This window comes from Marmota marmota, unplaced genomic scaffold (assembly GCF_001458135.2).
Source record: "Marmota marmota marmota unplaced genomic scaffold, marMar, whole genome shotgun sequence".
Taxonomy (NCBI): Eukaryota; Metazoa; Chordata; class Mammalia; order Rodentia; family Sciuridae; genus Marmota; species Marmota marmota.
This window is the reverse complement of record NW_026000229.1, coordinates 49,856,955-49,871,170: the sequence shown is the minus strand read 5'-3', so window position 1 is coordinate 49,871,170 and position 14,216 is coordinate 49,856,955. Positions and strand designations below refer to the sequence as shown.

Genomic DNA, 14,216 nt, shown 5'->3' with positions numbered 1-14,216 from the left:
CCCTCCCTCCCTCCCCACCCCCCTTAAAAAAAAAGTGCTTGGGAACAGAGATATTTCAGGTTTTGGGATATTTGCACATATATAAAGAGATATTTTGGTGGAGGGACCTAAGATTAAACAAGAAATTATCTATGTTTCATATAAAGCTTATTTTATATATATATAACCTGAAGGTAATTTTATCCTGGCAGGAGTCAAGCACAAAGATCAGGTGGCAATCTCTAGTCGTTTTTAATAGAGTGATATTTTGAGCTCAATGGTTTTGGTTCAGGTAGACACTTGTCAAGTTGAGCATTACTAGTTTAAAACCATGCCAGGTTGTCTAGTATTTTTTTTATGTTTTGTTATCCAAATTAAGACTGTTCTGAATCCTATCTTTGAAGTTTAAGGTGATTAAGCATTAAAAGAACCTTTATTATAAAATTATTTTACTAATAAAGCCTCATGACAAGAAAGACCCTGAGGGCAGCAACTAAGTGATTGAATCAATTTCAAATTTTCTAAATAGTGAAGGATATTACTTATTAAAGCTACTGGGGGTGGGGGGTATTTCTTATTTAGTCCTAGAAATATTAATATCAATGATAATGGCTATATCATATCAGAGTCTTGTAATTCTACTTGTTATCACCAGATGTCTCTCTCCTTCTACTTTATTTCATAGGATACAGTTTATTTTTCTTTTTTAAGGCCTTTTTACTACCACCACACCCACAATGTTGGCAAGTGAACCCAGGGGATTCATGTGCTATGCAAGAGCTCTACCATGAGAACTACCCCTAGTTCTTACAAGTTAATGTTCAGATTATGATACTGCTTCCTTCTGTCTCTTGTTCATCATCCTTTTATTCCATCAGTTAACCTGTTTTCCTCTTTTCTTCAGCTTTTTGAAGTGTCTGTCTTAACTTTGTTTACATTAAAACAAATAAACCAATTTGTAGTGTTCACCTTTCCCTCTGATTATTTGTACTTGCCCCTCTGTTCCCAATCTTTTCCTTCCAAATCATAGACAAGCTTCCTGAAAAGGTCGTAGATATCTTAAGTGATTTGGCTTCCATTTCTCTCTGCAATTCGGTTTTACTTCTCCCTGTCCCTCAAGAGCAGTTATCAAGGTTATTAATCAACTCATTACTGAAATTATTAGATACTTAATTTATAAAGTCTAACTCTTCCTTAGTTTTAAATATGTTCTACTCTCTTTTTCTTAAAATTATATTCTGATTTTCCTCCTACCTCTCTGCCCAATCTTTAGTCATGTTTGCAAGTTTGCTTTTCCATTATCTCTTAAATGTTTTTATATTCAGAGTTTCTACCTCAACTTTCTTCTTGCCTTTCACATTCCTGTATGATTTTTTTCTCCCAGTGCTAGGAATTGAACCCTGGGCTTCATGCATACCATGCAAATCCTCTACCACTAAACTACATCCCGGCCCTTCCTGTACAATCTTAAACTGCTGTTCAGTGATTCCTAAGTCTGTATTTCAAACCATACCTACTGCCCAACTCTAATTCTATATATTATGACTCATTAGACCTTAAAAATCAGTATATCCCACACTGAAATGATTTTCACACATTCCCTGTGACCATCCTGTCAGATTTGTAAGAAACTTGAGTATCTCCTGTGATCCTTTCCTTTTTTCATTTCACTATCTCCATCCAACCACATCCAGTAGATAAGCAAGTCATCTTATTTCTGCCTCTTAAGTATCTCTTGAATCCAATCACTTTTTTCCACATCCTTTTCCTTAGTCTGATTACTATCATATTTTCCCAATGTCATTGCAGTAATCTCCTTCCCAGTTTCATTCTCCTGGCAGTAACCAGAGCGGTCTTCCTAAAACACAAAATTTTATACTGTTAACCTGTTGCTTAAAAACCACTCCTTTTTATTCCTCTGTCATGTGTAGATGTACCCTCAAAATGATTACAAGAGATTTTATAATCCCACTGTTGCTTATATCCTGCCATCTTATCTTTGTTTTCTTTCCCTTCTGGCTTTGCAAACATGCTATTCATCTAGCCTTTCTTCACCCCATCTTTTACCTGGCTAATTGATTTCAGCTTAGGTGCTACATTCTTGTAAGCTTTTCTTGACCTCTGAAGATTGGTTTAAGTGTCATTCTCATAATCTACTATAGCTGTTTGAGTTTACCTCTAACATGATACTTATCCTTCTTGCAATCCTAGCTATTTTACCAAGCTGTAAACTTCTTTAGGGCAAAAACTTAAAAACTTTGTCTTTTACCTTTTTTCCCCTCCTCTACTTTTTTGCAGTACTAAGGATTGAACCCAGGGGCATTCTACTACTGAGTTATATTTCCAGTCCTTTTTTTTTTAAGTTAGTTAATGATGCTGGGGATTGAACCTAGAACGTGTGCATGGGAGGCAAGCACTCTACCAACTGAGCTATAGCCCCAGCCCTATTTTGTTTTATTTTGAGATAGGGTCTCACTAAATTGTCAAAGCTCTCCTTGAACTTGTGTTCCTCCTGCCCTCTTGGCCTTCTGAGTAGCTGGGATTTCAGCCTTGTGCCACCAGCCTGGATATCCCCTACCATTCTGCCTCCAGAATTCTTGGCACATACTAGGAACTTGATAAGTATGTGGTGAATGTGTGATATATTTAATGTACACTTTTTTTAAGTTAGACTTTTTAAGTGACAGAATTCTTTTTTTAATAGTAACAGCTTTAACATTGTTTCTTTTTGCAGAAAAAAATTGTCTCAAGCATGGCAAGTAAACCAAAACAGGATGATGATGATGATGGAAGGATTGCAGCTAGAAATCGCCTAGCTGCCATAAAAAATGCAATGAGAGCGAAAATTAAACAGAAAGAACACTCGGAGGCAACCGCCCCTGTAATATCAAAAGAAGTTGACAAAATAGTATTTGATGCTGGGTTTTTCAGAATTGAGAGTCCCGTGAAATCATTCTCAGGTTAGTTTTGTTTTTGCTGAGACTTAAGAGAAATATTTGAGGCAAATTTATATAAAACACAAAAAAAGTTTTTGATATGAAGAGTTGTAAACGCTATGACTTCTCAAACAGAATAGACTATGTGCTAATTCACACATGCATGCAAATTTTATTTTGATGAGTATGACCAGATTGGTTTAAGGGGGGTTACTTCATAAGATTGAGTTTATATTTTGTAAGTGATTTCACAGCTATTGTTACCATATAACCCCACAATCTAGAAGCTTAGGTCACAAGATCCTAAGAGGTAAGGATAATGATGGAATAAAGAGAAGTTGTTTTCTTCAAGCAAGAAGTTGGATTAGAATTAAGATGAAAAGGTGAGCATGGTGGTGCATGCCTGTAATCCCAGCAGCTTAGGAGGCTGAGGCAGGAGGATCATCAGCAATTTAACGAGGCCCTAAGTAACTCAGTGAGACCCTGTCTTTAAATAAAATACAAAAAAGGGCTGGGGTTGTGGCTCAGTGGTTATGCACCCCTGAATTCACTCTCTAGAACCCCTCCCCCCCAAAAAAAGATGAAAAGTAGTTTGGACATTAAACCCTTACACTTCTATTGTGTTTTAAAACAAAGCTTATGAAAGGTAGAATTGGTATTTTCACTTGAGTTAAAACTCAAATATTTTGACAGAGAGTAAAAGTACTAATTTCCCAATTTTAAAGGATTCTAGTGAGGTTTAAGGGTGTAGCTCAGTGGTAGACCTCTGCCTATCATGCAAGAGAACCTGAGTTCAATCCCTAGCACTTCAAAAACAAAATAAGTAAAATATTCTAGTATAACCATCATTTAATACTTTAGGAAACTAATTTTCTAACTTTTTGAATAACTGTTATTTCACAGATCATTTTTATTAAACATGTATCTCAATTAAAATTATTTATAAGCCACATATGTCCACTAAGAAGTCTGTGTTCACTAATTTTCTAAAAGTAACCCTAAGCTTCTAATACTTGCTATCTGATACTTTCATTAAGATGTAAATATATCACCTTGTTGGACACCGTGGCTCATGCCTGTAATCCCAGCAACTCAAAAGGGTGATGTAGGAGGATAATGTGTTCAAGGCCAGCCTCAGCATCTTAAAAAATAAAGAGGGGTGGGGATGTAGCTCAGTGGTCGAGGCTCCTGGGTTCAGTCCCCAGTACTGTTATTTAAAAGAGGTATAAATATATCACCTCAAGTATGTTACAACCTTCTTGTTGGTTTTGATATCATAGCTGGAGTGGCTTTGATTTGTTTTCTCCCTTTAAGCAGCTGAGCTCTCCATATGATGAGAGTCTCCCACCACTACTAATAGCATGGCCCCATACTTTTTAAGGATCCTAGTGGTTTCTGCAGCTAGGAACTCATCCCTCTCTGTTCTTTCAGGTACATAACTATACTCAACTCCATCCTTATGAATAGGGAAGGTTTGTGAGAAAAACTGATCTTTTAAAATTGAAGTATAATGCTTAGTTTCTATGAGGCTTATTAGAAAACAATAGTCCTTGAAGGGGCCCTTTCATCCCATTTGCCAGTCCCTAAAGGCCGTCACTTCAATTCTTATGGTAGTCTTTTTTTTTTTTTTTTTTAAGATATTGATGAACCTTTATTTAATTAATTTATTTATTTATATGTGGTGCTGAGAATTGAACCCAGTGCCTCGTACATGCTAGGCAAGCACTCCACCATGGAGTTACAACCCCAGCCTCTTATTGTAGTCTTTTGGTATTATTTAACACTATGTTTCTAAACAAGGTTTGATTGTTTTTCAGAAACATATAATTTTCTTTTGGTAAACTTTCTTTCCTGTACTTCCTCAACTTTTCTCAACATGATTTCCTCAACTTTCCTGCTGGCTATAATGTTTTTAATTTCAAAGAGCTCATTCTCATTCCCCAATTGTTCCATTTTATTATTCTGCACGTGTTTCATGAGAACACTATGGATATTAATAACACTTTTATGTTTTTTCCCCTAATTTAGTCAGTATTTGTTTCAAGATACTTTCATGTGTTTTTCTCAGAAGTCTAATCCTTTACTACTTGGTTATGGTTAAGAATGGGTAGTAAGTAACTGGCTGGAATCTGTGTACAAGGGTTATGCCTTTACTGTGGGGGCAGGTAGCTGGGCCATTGTCCTGGGAACCTATACTTTGCTGCATTTAAATCTTTTCTCATAGGCTACTTAGATTCCCCATAGAAGATTTTTCTCATCTGCTGTCTGGATGCTATAATTTTGGCTGCCATCCATTCAGGAACCATGTAGAGGGGAAAAATTTCAACAGATTATTTGTAAATAATCACTTACTGTCCTTATTTTCAATATAGTGACCCATCTCACTATATTGAAAATAAGTGATACTGATCAATATAGTGATACTGTATCTAGTATCCCCCTAAGCCAGAGACCTTCTGTTTCAGATATTTCAGAACCCCTCTAGTTTGTGTGTGGGGAAGGGGTTATTGGCTCTACTTTGCAGAATGATCAAAGAAATATAAGCTCTAATAATCCTTTAAACTAACTTTAAACTCCTCTTCTGTTTTTAGCTCCATTTTTATCTCCACTTTCAGAAATACTTTGGGCCATTGATTCTTTTGAAGTGTTCTATGGTAGAAATTGAGTGGACTCTTCTTTCCTGATTGGTGGCTTAGTATAGTATTCATTTGCTGGGTTCTAAGCAATATCCCACTTGGCCATAATACATAACAGCTTCCAAATTATTTTTGTTATTGTTCTTTTATTTCCTTTGTCCTTGTAGACTTCTGCCTTTTAAGATTACTTCTGTTAATGTTATAGTAGTGAAATGTTAAATGGAAGCATAATCTAATTTGAGGGTTTAGCACTGTCTTTAATAGAAAATTCCAAGCATTGACTTTAACAAATATTATTTGACAGAAAAAAAAAGTAGGATTTGCATTGTCTTATGGGTTTTAAAGAAAAGTGAATGAAAGAAATTTTTGATTTTGAGGTGATTTCACTCGTCTTCTAGTACTTTCCTCTGAACATCTTTCTCAAAGACATGGAACACCTAAGTCCATCAGCAAAGCTGTACCTGAGGGCAAAGCCGGTGAGGACCTTCCAAGAAAGATGATATCACCGGAGAATCCTCATCCTCAGAACATCAAAAGTGAATGTGTTGATAAGAAAATTTTGTTTTCAAATATTTCTGAAAGCAGGTATTTCTTTAACATGTTATTAAGAATTTAACAAATGCTAATCATATTATATCATTTCAGATTATTAAACTAGTAAAATATGCCTGGAATATATTGTTAATTAGATTTCACAATGATCTATAACATAGGCAAGTCATGCTTTCTATGAATGAGGGGATTGAGATTTAAGATTTCAGATTGGAGCTGGGCATGGTAGTACATGTCTGTAATTCCAGATACTCAGGAGACTGAAGAGGGGAGGATCACATAGTGAGATCCTTTCTCAAATAATAAATGAATGACTGGGAATGTGGCTCAGTGTTTAAGCACTCCTGGGTTTAATCCCCAGTACTAAATAAAATAACAATTTATCATCATTCTTCCCTTTCCTGTCCCCCAACTAAATTGCAAAGGCTGGTCTTGAAATTTTTGATCCTCCTGCCTCAGCCTCCCTAGTTGCTGGGATTAAGGGTGTGTACCACCACACCCAGTCCAATTTATTATTGTTTCTCAAAAGCCAATAAGTTCCCATAGTATGTACTGTAGATTTTTGTCTTATACTGAGAAGATCAATAATTGCATTTGAGTTATATTACAAATGTTTTTTTAAAAAATGTTTGATTGCTGGGCTGGGGTTATGGCTCAGTGGTACAGTGCTTGCCTAGCATGTGTGAGGCACTGGGTTTGATTCTCAGCACCACATATAAATAAATAAAATAAAGGTCCAACAACAACTAAAAAAAATATATATGTGTGTGTGTGTGTATATGTTTGATTGCCAAAAATAGTTCAGCAAGAGCATCTTAGTAATAAGCAACTTTGTACAGTAAAGACAAAATGAAGTTAAAAAGTAGAAAAAGAGAATGAATTTTAAAAACTTCAAAAACATTGAGACACATATTTCTAATAAAATACAATGTAAGATTTTAGATTGTATTGTAACTAGAAAAGGTGAATTAAAAAAAACTTCAAAGACATTGAGATACATATTTCTAATAAATTACAATGTAAGATTTTAGATTGTATTGTATTATAACTAATAAGACAATGTAGCCAACTCTAACTACACAATAATTGGATTGTTCAACTTACAGAAGTCAATTTCATCTTGACCTGTCCCTTGTGTATGGCTCTAGAATTGGCTAAGAAAGTCTTGCCAGTGCAGCTACATTAACCTGGCTGACCAGACTGATGACCAGCTCAGGAGTTTCTGGGGAAAAATACCTTGTTTAAGGCCATGCTTTAGTCACTATAGTCCATTATATCTCTGTCAGGCTGGATCTTGGACCAGGCGCTATCTTTGACCACTTTCCTAAACTAACTCTCTCCATAAAGGATAGATTTAAAAGGCAAGTCAAAAGAACAATATGCTTAATTAGTGGAGTATAATGCATTTTTTCTTTTCTTTTTTAGGAATAGCATAGTAGAAGATGTTCAGTGTCCTGGAGTACAAGGTTTAATTGAAATAAATCATGTAAGTCCTATTGTAGTAGATAGTCCAGTATATCATCTATTTATATCATTCTGTGTAGCAATTCCATAAGCAACACCTAGATTTTCCATTAGAAATTATATTAGTCCTACAGAATGATAATTCTTATTTCAGTGACCTTTGGCTTATTTGAAAACCTGGAGCTTTTTGTATTTTTCATCTCATATCAGGATGAATATGGAACTAACAAAAAGAAAGAAATTTCAGATATTGAGGAAAGAATGGAACTAAATTCTTCAGTTACTTCACAAGATGTTTTGATGACTAGCCCTGAAAAAAATATACCATCACAAAATAACATCTCACAAGAAGTTAATCCTTCTCAATTGGGTAAGATTGTCTNCCCCTCCCCTCTTCTCTCTCTGCCCCCTCTACTGACATTCATTTGTCCCCCTTGTATTATTTTTCCCTTTCCCCTCACTTCCTCTTGTATGTACTTTTGTATAAGCCTGAGGGTCTCCTTCCATTTCCATGCAATTTCCCTTCTCTCTCCCTTTCCCTCCCACCTCTCATCTCTGTTTAATGTTAATCTTCTTCTCATGCTCTTCGACCCTACTGTTTGTTTTTTTGTACTAGAGATTGAACTGAGGGGCACTTAATTACTGAGTCACACCCCCATATACTTTTTAACATTTTATTTAGAGAAAGGGTCTTGCTGAGTTGCTTAGGGACTCACTAATTTGCTGAGGCTGGCTTTAAACTTGCAATTCTAGTGCCTCAGCCTCCCAAGCCACTGGGATTAGAGGTGTGTGCCACTGTGCTCAGCTTATACCTACTTTTGTTGTGATTGCTCTACAAGAGAAAAAGGGTCTTATGCTTTTGTTACATTATAATGTGTGCTAGTTTCATCAGTTATTTTCATCTGCTACTATGGTTGTGGTCTAGCTGGGACCTAAGATAAAATAAAATGGTTTAACTATGTCCAGGCATTTAATGTTCTCTACCTGATCTTTGTCAGCATCTTTTAGGTATCCTTAATATTATAAGCATGAGACTGATCAAAGAAGACACTTTTTATGCTGAAATTAAGGATAAGAATATTACTAAGAAATTACTTTTAAAATATAGCATAAAATGATCTATGTTTTTGTCTTAGCATGTGATATACAGACCTTTTCATAGCTTTCAAGTTATTACCCATTTCTAACATCCTTGACTGCAAAAATATTATTTAAAGTTAAAAATTATTTTTTCTTGTTTCTCAGTACTACTTGATAATAAAAGTGTCTTTACTGAATGCCACCTTCTTGATTCGGTAAGTTTTCGAACTTAATTTGACAATTCCTTCTATTCTAGATTTGTTTTATAAAATGAGTATTTTCACTTTGTGTGCAAGGCTTAAAATTTGTCTTACTGTTTTTGCTTACTCTGAAATCCATTCATTATTCATTTTCTAAAAATGGAGAAAAAATGTTCTATGTTTATGTACTCTAAAATATAGTATGTTTTAGTATTTAAAGCCTGAGCATTTATTTTCCTTTATGATTTATATATCAAATTTGATATGAAAAAATTAGTTGAATACTTGAATGTCTAATAGTGGCTTGGATTATGCTAGGTATTTCTAAATCATGCAAGGAAAATACAAGGTTAACTTCTGCTTATCCAAAACACACAGTGTGGGCAGGGGTATTATCCTGTCTTCAATCATCCTTGGTTATTTGCATCCAATTCTTTTAGATAACTATGTTTATGTCCTTGGTCTTAAAATATGAGAAGTTCATTAAATTGAGTGCCTCCTTTGTGGTCAGATTTGGGCTGCCTTGTGTCTCAGGAGAAGTTGAGTCAGAAGTTGAGCCACAGCATATACTTGTAATCCTAGCAACTTAGGAAACTAAGCCTGGAGGATTGCAAGTTCTAAGTCAGTCTCAGTAACTGGTGAGGCCTTGTCTCAAATTAAAACATAAAAAGGGCTAGGGATATGGCTCGGTTGGTAAGCATCCCTGAGTTCAATACCTGGTACCAAGAAAAAGGATTTTCTTCTTGGTCTTTGCTTTCCTTAATCACAAACTGAAACCTAGAGGATCGGGGAATTCAGCATAAGCCAGTTTGTATAAACCTGATTTAATCCTGTTTCCATATCTGAACTCTGGATTATTGGTTCTGATAATATATAAGTAAGTCTAGGAGTTAATAAGTCAAAATATTCAATTTTTTATATTAATATGAATAAAGGTACCTAATGATAAATTGATAAATCTTTGTTTTCCTGTGATTTGTTTTCTCATTTCATAAATGTTAGATATTTAAGTCCACCTGTCTAGTTAGGCCCAAATTATTGCTTGCCCAGTAGTACTATTTAAAACCGAAGTAGAGTTTGAAGGGAAGGAATAAAGGATCCCAGCAGGATCACACTCTAGTAAAGGGCTTATTAAATATTGTTATATGGTTTAGAATTTGTGGAATCTGCATGAGTTGCCTAAGATATGGTCATAATTTTATTCATCTTGTGTATACTGCCCAATTTATATATATATGTATATATATAATTTTATATATATGTAAATATTTTTATATATATCTATATGTAGATATAGTTATATGTGTATGTGTGTATAACTTTAGGAACAAATTCCCAGTTTTGTTTCAATTAAAAAATTATTTGAAGTTAAGTTTACTAGAAAGTAGCAAAGTCATGTTACTAGTAATGTAGTATTGTTGCACAGGGAAATGTGTTTGTTATTAATTGATCTATTAACTAGCCATCTTGAAGATTTACTTGGTAAAACTTTTTTTTAATATGAAATTTTCCATTTTTTTAATAATATATTTTTTTAGTTGTTGATGGTCGTTTAATTTTATTTATCTTTTTAGTTGTAGATGGACATAATAGCTTTATTGTATTTATTTTTATGTGGTGCTGAGGATCGAACCCAGTACTTCACAAATGCTGGGCAAGCCCTCTACCACTGAGGCATAACCCCAGCCCTGAACCTTTATTTCATTCATTTATTTATATGCAGTGCTGAAAATCGAGCCCAGTGCCTCATACATTGAGGCAAGTACTCTACCACTAAGCCACAATCCCACTCCTTGCTAACTCTTGATGGTTACTTTAGTGATTTCTCTAAATTTGTTCTTTAGCCAGGCCTAAACTTCAGTAATCAGGTGGAGAGGCGACATCAAGAACATGCCAGACACATCTCCTTTGGTGGTAATCTCATTACCTTTTCACCTCTAAGGCCCCTCAGTGGAGAAAAACCAGAAGAATTTTGAATTTAAAAATAAATCCAATGCTGTGAAATATTTGGAGACAATTAGAAGTTTGATGAAGATGTATTTGTGTTCACTTCTATTCAATCCATTTATATATTGTCATATAATGTTTTAGTATGTGTTAATCTAAGTGTATTTTAGATATACTATTTCTCAGGGGAAGTGGGAATATTTTGTATATTAACCACATAGAATAAAAGGTATGTTTCACCTTGTGTCTTTTGTCTAAAATGTATAGGTTTAAAGCTAATTATACTTACTTAGAGCTTATAAAATTTTAGTTTAGTTAAAATATTAAATTTTAACCAACATATTTGCATCCTTTTATACTTTCTTCTTAATTTGAACTCTTAAATTTGTTGATGTTAAATAGCTTGGAGTGCTACAGTTTCAAATGGTTAAATTATTAGAGATGCCCATTAAATCCTTGCTTTTTTCTTTTCACTTTCTGCTTGATGAGACAACAGCCATTGCCTTTTTCTCTTGAAGAGAGACTCATATTAATCACAAAATGTGTTTGAAGTATATTCTCTTTTATACACTCTCTTTAACTATAGGATTGTAAAATGCATAGCTACAGAATAGCAGAGCACCAAAAAGACTCGGTAGCTGTAGCTAGTCACCAGGTCTGTTATTTATGTCTGAAAATGAGTTGAGGATTGGAGGCATTTACCAAACAAATAGGAATTTTATGCCTAACCTTTTAAGATTAGGGGTTTTCAAATGAGAAAAGGAAACATGCTTTCTTTCCCCTACCCCCTGACCCCCAGCACGGGCGATTAAGCCCAGAGGCATGCTACCACTGAGATTATCCTCAGCCCATTTTATTTTGAGTCAGGGTCTCACTAAATTGCTTAGGCATGTTCCACCATGTACTACTTTTGATGTCAGAGAAAGATGTGTTAGGCTGTGGGAAAGTTGGTACTTATTTACATACTTATTTTTGCAGTATTGAGGATTGAACCCAGGGGCTCTTTACTACCTAGCCATATCCTCTGGTCTTGCTAAATTCTGAGGCTGACCTTGAACTTGTGATTCCCCTTCTCAGCCTCCTGAGGTGCTGGGATTATAGATGTGCGCCACCACAACCTGCTGAAAGATGGTATTTATTATCAAGCCAAAGTAAGCCCTAAATAAAGGCAGTGTGAGGTGCTGGCTTAGAAGAATATTATCAGAATGCCTCCTCTTCAGTAGATTAGTGAATAATTCAAACAAGCCTTGCAGAAAAAAAGGAAATATACATAAAAATTATGGTTTTCTAAGGGCCCACAACCATGAACACCTAAAATGTTAATACAGGGTAACTCATGACTATTTATAATCTATATGGAGCAATATACAACATAATAGTAAAATAACATCTGTTCTCAAGAATAAAGCAGAGAAGAGTAAGTCATTGTCAGCAACAACAAAAAAAAAAAGCAAGATTTTTTAAGGTAGGTTTAATAAGGTATACTTTTGAATAATTTAGAAAACTTTTAGCTGTTTAGGTGTTCATAGACCTGAGCCCCTAGAAAACCAAAATGTATATATTCTTTCTTCCTGGCTTATCTGAATTATACAAATGAGTAATGGACTCATACTAGCCTAACAACTAGGAAACTTGTTATTTCCTGGGTTATCAGGTTGATTCTAAACAGTTCAATGACTGCCCCAAGGTCCACATTCCATTCTTATTTTTCTGTCATCTTTTGTGTCAGCTTCTAATCCAAGGCTTGGTCCTGTTGGGGTCTTAAGATGGTTGCTAGTGGCAAGCAGCTATGTCCTTCCCTTTGGCCTGATTAGGCCAACTAATGCCACATTGAAGTTGACTTCAATGACTAATCAGGATTCCTTATTGAGTCTGGAATCATATCTGAATAAAAACATGGCTGGTAGAAAACAGGTAACCATCGATGTCTCCTATTATTGGGTTATTGGGCTCTAGACTTACAAGGTATTAGGGAAAATTTTAGAGACAAAATGAAAGAAAACTACTTGAGTAAAATAAGAGCCTTTCCAAAATAGAAAGGAAAATTTCTATTTATTGAGGGCTTACTATTTGACAGCCCTCTTGCAAAATTATTTTGTGTAATGTTATAGTAATGCTACAAGAGATTTTATAGATAAAGGAACCAAGGCCCAGAGAATTTAAGTAATTTTGTATAAACCACATTTTTTTTCCCCTCCAAAGCTATACTCTTCCATTGAATCTCATAAGTAGGACAGTCAACACTAAAACGTTAAGATAAGGAATTTACATAGTTTTTGAAATATGCTGTGTATATGTTATCCAAATCCCTCTTTAGGATCCAAAGAACTATACCACTGGCCCACAGCCCTCAGCTTGTCTACTTCCTCATCTGAGGACAGCCATTGCACCCAAGGTCACACCATTTCTCCTGTGTCTTGTATTTTGTGCTTAGTGATTGACTGAACTGGGGATGTAAAGGCCTGGCTCCCTTAAAACTTCAGAATGCCCCCAAGGGTGGGCTTAGACATTGCTGTTGAACTCCCTCTGCCCGATCATGTTCTTGTCCCCACATGTATTGATTCTAAGTGCCTTCCATCACAAACCTTGTATTCTACTCTTCTTCCCAGGACTCCTACCCTGTGATAATTACTAATTTAAATTATTTAAGAAGATGATATTGTCGAAATAATAATAGATAAAATAATGGTTTTCTGTAAGCTGAAGTAGTGAGAACTCATCCAGTTCCAAAATTTTTTGAATCTTCGGTTTTACTAGTAATAAGGAAGGGTAGAAAACATAAGAATATTCACATGGGAACAATTAAATTTTGCAAACTAAGATTTTTTTTTCTTCAAATCTGAAAATTTTATAAAAACCAAGACATGGAGATAGTCTCATTGTTTACAAGAGATATAAAGGATTAAAAAGCAGTCAAAAGAAAATGTAGTCATGTGCAACATAATGACATTTTGGTCAGTGATAGTTGAGATCTTGTGGCCCAGAAGATCATGATGAAGATGAATAATTTGGATTGCCTAGTGACTTAGCCCTTGAAATGGAGCACACCCTATTACTTGTTTGTGGTGATGCTAGTGTAAACAAACCTGCACTGCCAATTGTATAAAAGTATAGTATACTCAATTATGCATACTACATAATACTTTATAATAAGCAACTTTGTTAGATTCGTTTTTACTTTCTATTGTTATTTTTGAGTATATTCCTTCTACTTGTTAAAAAAATAAGGCCACTATAAGGCAATATGTGGGGTTAACACAGCAACTTCAAGTGCCTCATATTTACCTCGTTTCTTTCTCTTAAGTACATTAGCAAATATAGAAAACTCAGGAGCCCCTAAGACAGTATTAATATTGCTATGTATTTTTCCATTGTACATTATCTTTAATAAACTCCAATTAAATGACATGTAAGACAGGTAA

General features: G+C 34.9%; 1 protein-coding gene across 1 annotated transcript in view; it reads left to right on the top strand.

The window, feature by feature from the left end:
- Dlgap5 (DLG associated protein 5) overlaps positions 1–11,038 on the top strand; it is a 37,667-nt gene extending 26,629 nt beyond the window's left edge. The window contains exons 14-19 of the mRNA XM_015480911.2: positions 2,714–2,939; positions 5,950–6,136; positions 7,529–7,589; positions 7,778–7,937; positions 8,813–8,862; positions 10,692–11,038. Coding sequence (XP_015336397.1) covers positions 2,714–2,939; positions 5,950–6,136; positions 7,529–7,589; positions 7,778–7,937; positions 8,813–8,862; positions 10,692–10,823 — 816 coding nt within the window. The 3' untranslated portion in view covers positions 10,824–11,038. The remainder of the gene's footprint in view (positions 1–2,713; positions 2,940–5,949; positions 6,137–7,528; positions 7,590–7,777; positions 7,938–8,812; positions 8,863–10,691) is intronic.
- The last annotated feature ends 3,178 nt before the right edge of the window (positions 11,039–14,216 follow it).